Below are 12,537 nucleotides of genomic sequence, written 5' to 3'. Positions count from 1 at the left end.
GGGACAGACGCTGCACTTCACTGGACCCTGCGTCCTGCTCGTGCACTTTCTACACTGCCTTCACTCAACGAGCATCAACACCCACTGGACCTGGGAAGGGAGCAGGGTGTGAATGCACTGACCTACATTCTGCCGAGGTGGTGGTAGGGGGTGAAATAATCAATCGGGGGGGGGGGGGGGGGGGGGCTCCCACTCGATCCACCTTCCAAGCTCCCTGCTGGAGTGCGTTTTGTGTGCAAGCACCTGGTTGTGTGCAAACAGGGAACGGGCCTGTGTATCAGCAAACACTCCCCAATGCCGCACTCTTGCACATCGAGGAGAGGGATGGCCAAACGACCTGGGAGCGCCCCCCGCCCCAACGGGCAGACGCACCGAGTGGCATTCAGCTCTTCAAGACTGTCACCCTGATCGTACAGCTTCATGCGGCTTCACCTGATCCGTGACCCCTTTCCCAAATCGAAGATAAAGGACATCGGTTTCCCACTGGAGCAACACACAATCTGCTGGAGAAACTCAGCGGGTCGGGCAGCATCTGTGGAGGGAGATGGACAGTCGACGTTTCGGGTCGAGACCCTTTATCCGGACTGGAAAGAGGGGAGATAGCTGGTATAAAGAGGTGGGTGGGGGAAAGGGGTTGAGCAAGAGCTGGCAGGTGATTGGTGGATCCAGGTGAGGGAGAGGTGGTGGGTGGGGGGGGGTGATAGGCAGGTGAGGGAGGGGGAGAGTGGGAATGATGCAAGAAGCTGGGAGGTGATAGGTGGAAGTGACCAAGGGCTGAAGAAGAAAAAATCTCACAGTGGACCATGGAACAAAGGGAAGGTGAGGTGAGGAACCAGAGGGAAAAAGGTGTGGGTGATGGGCAGATCGAGGGGGCGGGGAGGGAAAGGAGAAGGGGTGATGGGGCCGGTGGGATAAGGGAGAATAAAAGGGTCAGAGGGGGGCGGTTACTGGAAGTTAGGGAAATCGATGTTCGCGCCTTTGGTGCTTTGTGACTTCCATGTCTCATCTCCCAGCTTCTGACATCACTCCCACTGTCCCCCCCCCCCCTCACCTGGATACACCTATCGCTCGCCAGCCCTTGCTCCACCCCTTCCCCCCACCTTTCTTATACTATCTCCAGTCCAGATGAAGGGTCTTGACCCGAAACATCGACTGTCCATCTCCCTCCACAGACACTGTGCGACCCGCCGAGTCCCTCCAGCGGATTGTGTCTTGCTCCAGATTTCCAGCATCTGCCGTCTCTTTGGTTTCCCACTGACTCCTTTAAACCCAGGCAATTTTTTTTTGAGAGGTGGGCGTTCCTGATTTCCATCGCCCTCTTCGTGAAGAAGTGCATCCTGACGCCGGCCCTGAAGGCTCGCGTTTTAATGCAACGGACCCTCCACACCGCCATTATGGAGAATCACTCAACCGAACCCTTCCTTATCTGGATCAGGACACCTTCTGCACCTAATGGGACACGAGCATAACCTGTGTCACCTCCCTCCTTGCTGAGTAAATAAACCAGCAACCAAACCCAGTAATAGCAATGAGGGTCTCTTTCTTCCAATGACTTGAGGCAGAAACTGAGAAACAATGGGTTTTCTGGTTGGCCAAGACATGGTGAAGCAGCAGAGAGAAAAACTTTTCAACTTGGAACGTTAACTCTCGTTTCTCTCTCCGCTGATGCTGCCTGACCTGCTTTCAGTTTTCCAGTGTGGGTAGTACTTTTGATTTTCACCGGGCCTCTGAGCTGCACTGGTACAGACTCCACAGCGCAGAGCTGGGAGAGGGGTGGCGGAAGAGCTGGAGGTATCATGTACCCCAGCCCTCAGTGTTTCAACAACCAAGCAAGGTCCCTCTTAACTGGGGGGGTTGGGCAGTGGGCAAGTTAACATGAGCACCACATCGACTGGTATTAATTATATTGACATCAGCAAAAAACGTAGAGCCTTGTGGGTATATTATGAAGAAACATGCTGTACCGGTGTTGGAATGGTTTTCCCAATCCCTGCTGTCGAAGGGTGTAGCGAGAGATCGAGTGTCTTCTTCTGAGGAGGAATAGAGATCAGATTACTTGTGTACATGGTCCAACAACACATACATGGCTGCCTCACTGGGTTTAAAGAGATGCCGGGGATTTGTTAAGACGCACCCTTCCTTCTTTCTTCCCTGCTCTCTTGCTCGCACACACACACGGCAACCATGTACAAAAATCATTAATAGTCAGGGGAAAGATAGGGGAAAAGAATAATTTAGACTAACGGACAGTTGGCTTTTTATCTTCATGACCGGGGGGGAGGTGGAATATAATGGTGCAGGAGTTATATCAAGTAGACTTTACATAGCTGTGAGTAGATTCCAGCTCAACGACGTTCTATTCTGGGCTTCTATCGGGAAGGTTATACCGGCCCTTAAGCGGATTTGATGCAGATTCATCAAAACTTCATTGGCTGTTTATGTGCTTTGGGATGTCCTGAGGTTACAAAAGGCGCTAGTTAAGTGCAAGAGTTTTTAATTCTTCCTTTCTTGCCCTCTTCCCTGTAGCCTGTCTCGCCTTCTCCACAAAGCTTCTCCATGTCCGCTTCCCACCCCCGCCCCCCTCGAGGCCCCCTCTTGCTACCCAGCTAGTGGGGAGGGGTTGGGGGGCAAATAGAACAGTACAAGGGGCCTTTACCAGTTCCCTCTCGGGGGAGCTCGGCCTGGAGCCCGGGAGTCCATTCTTGGTTGGGGTCTTGGCTTCCTTCTTGGGGAACTGGATCTTCTTCAGATCCAACCGCTCGGGGGTCACCCACTCATCCAGGCGCTTGTTGACTGGAAGAAAGGAAGCGGAACGATATATGAGAACGCGCACAAACGACAGATATGCGCTCGCCCCAATCACCACCCCCAGGAGACCCTTCTTCTTTTTAACTCTCCACCTGACAACCATGGCAGGGCCACCTCAGGGGTGGCACCTTTGGGGTCAGGAGGCTGGTGATCCCCGTGTTGGGAGATCGCAGCCCGTCCTGGCTGCGTCTTTGGAGGGTAGTTCAAAGAACAGAGTTGAGACCCGCCCAGGCAGCTTGAGTCCTCTGAAATAAAAGTCAATGTCAGCGCTGGTCAAAGTGACCGTGAGGTGGTCAGATCCTCATCATAAAGGCATTTCACTGACATCCCCTTTAGGACACGGCATCAAGAATGCAAGGCAATAAAAGCAGTCTGCTGGCTGTTTCCTTGAGCCTAGTCTGCCATTCAATGCGATCCAGCCCTCCACTTCAAATCCAAACTCCCACCAATTCTATCGTCATTCCACTGGACAATCCCAGCCCGAACCTGCTCCCTTCAGGAAAGGGGGCGGTGTACATGCACCTGTCTACAGCAACAGTGCTGAGGTCAAGAGGGTTGAGAGCTTCAGGTTCCTGGGAGTGAACAACACCAACAGCCTATCCTGGTCAAATCACGTAGATGCCACGGCCAAGAAAGCTCACCAGCACCTCTACTTTCTCAGGAGGCTAAAGAAATTTGACACGTCCCCTTTGACTCTCACCAACTTTTACCGATGCACCATAAAAAGCATCCTATCTGGATGTATCACGGCTTGGTACGGTAACTGCTCTGCCCAGGACCGCAAGAAACTGCAGAGAGTTGTGGACACAGCCCAGCGCATCACGGACACCAGCCTCCCCTCCCTGGACTCTGCAGTCTTGGTGAAGCAGCCAGCATAATCAAAGACCCCACCCACCCGGGTCATTCTCTCTTCTCTCCTCTTCCATCGGGTAGAAGATACAGGAGCCTGAGGGCACGTACCACCAGACTTAAGGGCAGCTTCTACCCCACTGTGATAAGACTATTGAACGGTTCCCTTATACAATGAGATGGACTCTGACCTCACGATCTACCTTGTTGTGACCTCGCACCTATTGCACTGCACTTTCTCTGTAGCTGTGACACTTTACTCTGTACTGTTATTGTTTTTACCTGTACTACATCAATGCACTCTGTACTAACCCAATGTAACTGCACTGTGCAATGAATTGACCTGTACGATCGATATGTAAGACAAGCTTTTCACTGTACCTCGGTACAAGTGACAATAATAAACCAATACCAATGCCAAACCTGCTCAGCCACTCAACTCAGGCTTAACGTCTGAGGAGCATTGGATGACTCTGGATGACTTGATGTTCAAAAGGATGGGGTGGGAGGGGCAAACTCATTGAAATCTACTGGACACTGAAAGGCCTGGACAGAGTGGATGTGGAGAGGATGTTTCCATCAGTGGGAGAGTCCGGGATCCGAGGGCACAGCCTCAGAACGAAGGGATGTCCCTTTAGAACTAAGATGAAGAGGAATTTCTTCAGCCAGAGGGCGGTGAATCTGTGGAATTCATTCCCACCTTGGGCTGTGGAGGCCATGTCTTTGAGTGTACTTAAGGCAGTGTTTGATAGGTTCTTGATCGGTGAGGGGGTTCAGGGTTACGGGGAGAAGGCAGGAGAATGGGGTTGAAAAGATATCAGCCAGGACTGAATGGCAGAACAGACTCGATGGACTGAATGGCCTAATTCTGTTCCTATACCTTATGGTCTTAATCCAACCATGGCTGATGCAGTGTCTCAATACCACATTCCTGCTTTCTCTTCACTGCTCCATGACTTTCATCGAACATCGAACAGTACAGCACAGAACAGGCCCCTCGGCCCACAATGTTGTGCTGACATAGCTAATCCCTCCTACCTACAGAATGCCCATATCCCTCATTCATGTGCCCATCCAAGCCCCTCTTAAAAGCCCCCAATGAGTTTGCCTCCATCACCCTATCAGGCAACGCATTCCAGGCATCCACCACTCTCGTCTGTTCTGAACCTACCCCCTCTCACCTTAATTGCATGCCCCCTGGTATTGGATCATTCAGTGATGGGAAAAAGATATTGCTTGTCCACCCTATCTATGTCCCTCATAATTTTATACACTTCCAACAGATCACCCCTCAGCCTCCGTCGCTCCAGAGAAAAGAGCCCAAGTTTATCCAGCCTCTCCTGACAGCACATGCCCTCTAATCCAGACGGTTATTGTCTCCATAGATCTATTTTCTTCTTAAATAAACAGTGACGGCATCCACAGCACTCTATACTAGCGAGTTCCACAGGGTCACCACCCTCCGGATGAAGAGATTTTTCCTTATCTCAGTACAAATTGCCTTACTCTGTCTCCTGTGACTGACCTCTGGTTCTCGACAACCCCGTCTCCCTACACAACCAGGGAAAGCACCTCCCTGCATCCAGACTGTCGAGCCCTGTGACATACCATCTCATAAACTCCAGTGAATACAAGCCTTGTCAACTCAAGTCTCTCTCTGCATGGCGATCTCGCCATCCCAGGAGGCAGTCTGATGAATCTCTGCTGCATCCCCTCATAAGCAAGTACATTCTTTCTAAGGTAAAGATACCCAAACTGTGCACAATATTCCAGGTGTGACCCCCACTGGCCCTATGTACCTGCATCCCTGCTCCCATACTCAAAACCTCTTGCAATTTAGAGCAACACACCATCTGCCTGTACAGATCTTGTTGATGTAAAGAGGGAGCTCGTGGTCCAAGTCCACAGTTCCCTGAAAGTGGCTGTACAGGTTGACAGGGTAATCAAGAAGGCTTGCCTTTATTAGTCGAGGCAATGAATTCAAGAGTCATGAAGTTATGTTGCAGCTTTATAAGCCTCTGGTTAGGCCACATCAGGAGTACTGCATTCAGTTCTGGTCGCCCCATAAGGATGTGGAGGCTTTGGAGAGGGTGCAGAAGAGGTTCACCGGGATGCTGCCTGGATTAGAGGGCATGTGCTATAAGGAGAGGTTGGACAAACCTGGGTTGTTTTCTCTGGAGCGGCGGAGGCTGAGGGGAGACCTGATAGAGGTTTATAAGATGAGAGGCACAGATAGAGTAGACAGCCAGTATCTTTCTCCCAGGGTCGAAATGTCTAATACTAGAGGTTGTGCACTTATAGCGAGAGGGGGAAAGTGCAAAGGAGATGTGCATAAGTTTTTCTTTACACACAGAGAGCGGTGGGTGCCTGGAATGTGCTGCCAGGGGTGGGGGTGGAGGCAGATACACCAGAGGCTATTGGATAGGCACCTGAATTTGCAGAGAATGGAGCAATATGGACATTGTAGTGACAGAGGGCTTAGTTTAGTTATGTGTTTAATTAATTCAGGTCAGCGCTTAATTAGTTCGGCACAACATTGTGGGCTGAAGGGCCTGTTGCTGTGCTGTACTGTTCTGTGCATTCGAAGTGCACATGCATGTTTGTTTTTGGAGACTGCTATACAAGGACACCAGGGACCCTTTGTACATCAACACTTCCCAAACTATGACCATTTATTCATGTTCATGGCACCTGCCGTACATTTGCTGACTCTCTCAGCCTCACACCTCTTTGCACTGCCCTCACAGCTCACAACACTGGGCAAAACTAGAGATGAACACATTTGGTTCCCTCAGACAACCAGGTCAGAGAATTCTGAAGAGTCACAACCTTCCCATGAAAATTTCTCCTCATCTCCTTCCAAACAGCCATCCCCTAACAACTGGGCCTAGTCCCCAGATCCTGGAGACAAGGAACTGCAGATGCTGGAGAAAGCTCGTGTCTCCCTCTTATACTCCACTGCGGTCTCTTCGCGGTATGCCCACTTTGAAGACATTTTCCTCCTCTCAGCGGGAGTTCTGTGAGATCCGCTCTCACTGCTCCCCCTGTGTGATTCCTGCTTCTCCCCTGCCCTTCGACCACACTCTCACCCAGACTCGCTGCTACAGGCTTCCTGTGTTGCCCCAGATCCTGGACACTGTCAGAGGAGGCTAACGCTGGGGATGCTGTGCTGTTCTGAGGACGTGCTGTCCTGACAAAACCGGCATTCAGAATCAACGCTGCTGCCAGGCAGCTCATTCCGCACCTTGATGCATGTGAACCTCAGGGAGTGAGCTGCACCCTATATCCAGTGCTGGCCATTGTCCTTCTGGGACACACTGCTGGTTCAAACACCTTCACATTTCAACCAAGGCTTGGGATGATGCAGTACTGTACCTCAGTGTTACACAGCAACAGACCCATCCCCACCGGTACTGTACCCCAGTGTTATACAGTGACAGACCTATCCCCAACAGTACTGTACCATGGTGTTAAACAGTGACAGACCTGTCCCCACCGGTACTGTACCATGGTGTTAAACAGTGACAGACCTGTCCCCACCGGTACTGTACCATGGTGTTATACAGTGACAGACCCATCCCCACCGGTACTGTACCATGGTGTTATACAGTGACAGACCTGTCCCCACCAGTACTGTACCCCAGTGTTATAGTGACAGACCCATCCCCACCAGTACTGTACCCAGTGTTATATAATGACAGACCCATCCCCACTGGTACTGTACCCCAGTGTTATACAGCGACAGCCCTGTCCCCATTGGTACTGTACCTCGGTGTTATACAGTGACAGACCTATCCCCACCACTGTATTCCGGTATTATAGTGACAGAGCCATCCCCACCGGTACTGTACCCCAGTGTTATACAGCGATAAACCAGTACCCACCAGTAGTGTACCCATGTTGTACGGCAACAAACCAGTCCCCACCGGTACCGTACCCATGTTATACAGCGACAGACCCATCCCCACCAGTACTGTACCCAGTGTTATATAATGACAGACCCATCCCCACTGGTACTGTACCCCAGTGTTATACAGCGACAGCCCTGTCCCCATTGGTACTGTACCTCGGTGTTATACAGTGACAGACCTATCCCCACCACTGTATTCCGGTATTATAGTGACAGAGCCATCCCCACCGGTACTGTACCCCAGTGTTATACAGCGATAAACCAGTACCCACCAGTAGTGTACCCATGTTATACGGCAACAAACCAGTCCCCACCGGTACCGTACCCATGTTATACAGCGACAGACCCGTCCCCGCCAGTACCATACCCGTGTTATACAGCAACAGACCCATCCCCAAAGGTACCATACCCTGGCATTATACAGTGACAGACCCGTCCCCACCGGTACTGTATCCCAGTGTTATACAGTGACAGACCAGTAACCGACAGTAGTGTAACCCATGTTATACAGCATACAAACCAGTCCCCACCGGTACCGTACCCCAGTGTTATACAGCGACAGACCCATCCCCACCGGTACCATACCCCAGTGTTATACAGTGACAGACCCATCCCGCACCGGTTGACCGTGACCCCAGTGTTATACAGCGACAGACCCGTCCCCACTGGTACAGTACCCCAGTGTTATACAGCGACGAACCCGTCCCCACCAGTACCGTAACTGTGTTATACAGCGACAGACCCGTCCCCACCGGTACTGTACCCCGGTGTTATACAGCGACAGACCCATCCCCACCAGTACTGTACCCCGGTGTTACACAGCGACAGAGCCATCCCCACTGGTAGAGTACCCCGGTGTTATACAGCGACAGACCCATCCCCACCAGTACTGTACCCCGGTGTTACACAGCGACAGAGCCATCCCCACTGGTAGAGTACCCCGGTGTTATACAGCGACAGACCCATCCCCACCAGTACTGTACCCTGGTGTTACACAGCGACAGAGCCATCCCCACTGGTAGAGTACCCCGGTGTTATACAGCGACGACCCGTCCCCACCGGTACTGTACCCCGGTGTTATACAGCGACAGACCCATCCCACCAGTACTGTACCCCGGTGTTACACAAGCGACAGAGCCATCCCCACTGGTAGAGTACCCCGGTGTTATACAGCGACAGACCCATCCCCACCAGTACTGTACCCTGGTGTTACACAGCGACAGAGCCATCCCCACTGGTAGAGTACCCCGGTGTTATACAGCGACAGACCCGTCCCCACCGGTACTGTACCCCGGTGTTATACAGCGACAGACCCATCCCCACCAGTACTGTACCCCGGTGTTACACAGCGACAGAGCCATCCCCACTGGTAGAGTACCCCGGTGTTATACAGCGACAGACCCGTTCCCACCGGTACTGTACCCCGGTGTTATACAGTGACAGACCCATCCTCACTGGTACTGTACCCATGTTATACAGAGGCAAACCCATGTAATTTTACATTATCCAGTTTTTATGCTGCCACTAGCTTGTGGGCAGAATGTAACACAACAGGGAGACTGAAGAGGCAGTCAAGGAGCAATACTTACAGTCAATGTAATGGACATAGAACACCTTTCTTCCACTGATGTCCTCACGCTCCAGGATCTCAGCCAGTGCTGGATGGAAAGGGAGCAGATAACATGTCAGTTATGTTGTCCGAGCCCTTCCTACACTCAAAGACACACACAGCAAATGGAGCTAAGTGGGTAACTCAAGAGGCTGAGGGAAAAGAACAGCTTCCAGCTGTTACCAAGTGTTGTTAACTCTATCCAATGGGGCATCTGAATCCAGTGTACCTCAGCTGTAGTAAGATGCTCACCTCAGAAACAAGAGGTCATGGATTCAAGATCCACTCCAGACATGCTGAGAGTTCCTCTGTCAACATTGAGAGGAGGGTGCACTGTTAGGGAGGGACCTTCTGACAAGAGATTAACTCCCAAACTGCACCTCCTCTCTCAGATGGAATCCAAAGATCCTACTTGAAGAGGAAACAGATATGTCCCAGATGGGAATGTTAATCATCCCCAACAGATAAAAAGTTGATTGCGTGGCTGCTTGTGAGCTTGTGCAGTGATTCACATCCACACGAGCAGCATCTGCGGGGGTAGGAAATGGGTCAGATCGCTTTGATTGACAGGAGAGGCACCCCCCCCCCCCCAGAGGCGAGGAGGAGTTACGACACCCAGTCTAAATCCAGCAGCAGCACCTCTGGTGATGAGGAGGTGGTTGTTGCACCCTGACAGACAGCAATAGCACCCCTAGTGCCAGGGAGGAGGACACAACAGCCTGACTGACCACAAAAGCAGCCTCAGTGGCAGGAGGGAGGATACTGCACCTGATTGACTGCACTCGCAGTCTCAGTTGTGGGAGGAGGACTCTGCGCCTTGATTGACAGCAGTAACACCCCTGGTTACAGGAGCAGGACGCTGCACCCCGACTGACGGGGCGGTCTTTGTGACGGGGAGATGGGATGCAGCTCCAAGCGGGAGCAGCTACAGTCCCGGGAGTAAGAAAGATGGTGACGAGCAGTCGCAGCCTTTGCGGTGGTGGAGGAAGATGCCACGACAGCCACAGCACCCCTGGTGGAGGGGATGAGGAAGCCGCATCCCGACTGATAGCAGTCACAACGTTCACGATGGCGTGGATGCTACACCCCGAATGACAGCTGCAAGCACCCCGAGTGACAGGGATGAAAATACTGCATAAGGTGACGGTATTCCTGGGGAAAAAGGACAATATTGTGCCGTGATTGAGGTCAGGAGCACCCCTGGTGGCCGAGAGGAGCTTACATCCTGACTGACAGTACACAGTGGCAGGGAGGAGGACACTGCATCTAATGGCCAGGGAAGGGGCGTTAGCATACATCAGTCGTGGGATCAAGTTTAAGAGCTGCAAGGTAATGATGCAGCTCTACAAAACTCTGGATAGACCACACTTGGAGTACTGCGTCCAGTTCTGGTCGCCTCATTATAGGAAGGATGTGGAAGCGTTGGAAAGGGTGAAGAGGAGATTTACCAGGATGCTGCCTGGTTTAGAGAGTATGCATTATGAGGAGAGACTAAGGGAGCTGGGGCTTTACTCTTTGGAGAGAAGGAGGATGATAGAGGTGTACAAAATATTAGGAATAGATAGAGTGGACAGCCAGCGCCTCTTTCCCAGGGCACCACTGCTCAATACAAGAGGGCATGGCTTTAAAGTAATGGGTGAGAAGTTCAAGGGAGATATCAGAGGAAGGTTTTTTACCCAGAGAGTGGTTGGTGCGTAGAATGTGCTGCCTGGGGCGGTGGTGGAGGCAGGTACATTGGTCAAATTCAAGAGATTGCTAGATAAGCATATGGAGGAATTTAAAATAGAGGGATATGTGGGAGGAAGGGGTTAGATAGCCTTAGGCAAGGTTTAAAGGTCGGCACAATATTGTGGGCCGAAGGGCCTGTATTGTGCTGCACTGTTCTATGGTTCTACAAGGGGAGGGTGTAAAAGATCAGACAGCCTCTGTGGAGAAAGAAACAAAGTTAGCCTTTCAGGCCAATGACCTTTCATTCAATCTCCAAGAATGATGCAAACTGGTTGAAAAGATTTATACCTGTAATGGGGCTCAAACTATGGTCAGACTGTATGTGCTTTACCAGCATGGTTTTACATTCTGTACCTCAGCCGATTCTCTGCCTCAGCCAGTGAGGTTTATAAAATTATGACAGGACAGATAAGGTGGATGGTCACGGACTTTTTGTGGGCAGGCATGGTAGTGTAGTGGTTAGCGTAACGCTTTACAGCGCCAGCGACCCGGGTTCAATTCCGGCCGCTGTCTGTAAGGAGTTTGTACGTTCTCCCCGTGTCTGCGTGGGTTTCCCCTGGGTGCTCCGGTTTCCTCCCATGTTCCAAAGACGTACGGGTTAGGAAGTTGTGGGCATGCTATGTCGGTGCCGGAAGCGTGGCGACACTTGCGGGCTGCCCCCAGAACACATAAAGATGCATTCCACTGTGTGTTTTGATGGACATGCGACTAATAAAGATATCTTATCTTACTTTTTCCCCAGGGTAGGGAAGTCTAAATCTGAAGGGCATAGATTTAAGGTGAGGGGGGAAAGAGTTAAAACCAGCTCCATCACGGGCAAAACCCTCCCCACCATCGAGGACACCTTCAAGAGGCGGTGCCTCAAGAAGGCGGCATCCATCACTAAGGACTCTCACCACCTGGGACATGCCCTCTTCTCGTTACTACCGTCGGGGAGGAGGTACAGGAGCCTGAAGACCCACACTCAACGTTGTTCAAGAAAGGTCATTGGGATAATCCTGGGAATTATAGACCAGTGAGTCTTACGTCAGTGGTGGGAAAACTATTGGAGAGGGATTCTTAGGGACAAGATTTATGAGCATTTGTAGAAGCATAGTCTTATTAGGGGCAGCAAGCATGGCTTTGTGAGGGGCAGGTCATGCCTCACGAGCATAATTGGGATTTTCCAGGAGATGACAAAACTAATTGACGAGCCTGAAGACCCACGCTCAACGGTTCAGGAACAGCTTCTTCCCCTCCGCCTTCAGGTTTCTGAACAGTCCATGAACTCTACCTCGTTATTCCTTTTTTTGTGCACTATTTATTTATTTTTGTAATTTGTGGATTTTGTATGTCTTGCACCGTGCTGCTGCCACAAAACACACTTCACATTATATTTCAGTGATAATAAATCTGATTCTAAGGGACATCTTCTTCACGCAGACGGCAGTAGGTGCCAGAGGAATTGGTAGAGGGGGGTACAAGTGCAATGTTTGGACAGGTACGTGGATAGGAAAGGTTTAGAGGGATATGGGCCAAATGCAGGCAAATGGGACAGGCTTAGATGGGGCACCTTAGTTAGTATGGACCAGTAGGGCCGAATGGCCTGTCTCCCTGACTCTCCATGGGTGCAGCAGCGCCACCAGCGGCTGCG

The 12,537-nt window shown here is 51.3% G+C and overlaps 1 protein-coding gene across 9 annotated transcripts in view; it reads right to left on the bottom strand.

The window, feature by feature from the left end:
- The window catches only part of LOC127587022 (histone acetyltransferase KAT5), a 57,520-nt gene that overhangs the window by 44,574 nt on the left and 409 nt on the right, over positions 1-12,537 (bottom strand). For 5 of the 9 annotated variants that reach the window (XM_052045148.1, XM_052045141.1, XM_052045142.1 and 2 more), the window contains exons 2-4: positions 9,157-9,225; positions 2,657-2,793; positions 1,965-2,030 (exon numbers count right to left, since the gene is read on the bottom strand). In XM_052045148.1, the coding sequence (XP_051901108.1) occupies positions 1,965-2,030; positions 2,657-2,793; positions 9,157-9,225 (272 nt within the window). The remainder of the gene's footprint in view (positions 1-1,964; positions 2,031-2,656; positions 2,794-9,156; positions 9,226-12,537) is intronic. The other 4 variants (XM_052045147.1, XM_052045143.1, XM_052045149.1 and 1 more) reach the window with 2 other exon arrangements.

Source organism: Pristis pectinata, chromosome 38 (assembly GCF_009764475.1).
Source record: "Pristis pectinata isolate sPriPec2 chromosome 38, sPriPec2.1.pri, whole genome shotgun sequence".
Classification (NCBI taxonomy): domain Eukaryota; kingdom Metazoa; phylum Chordata; class Chondrichthyes; order Rhinopristiformes; family Pristidae; genus Pristis; species Pristis pectinata.
Note: the sequence above shows the minus strand (reverse complement) of the source record. Positions and strands in the feature narration are given on the sequence as shown.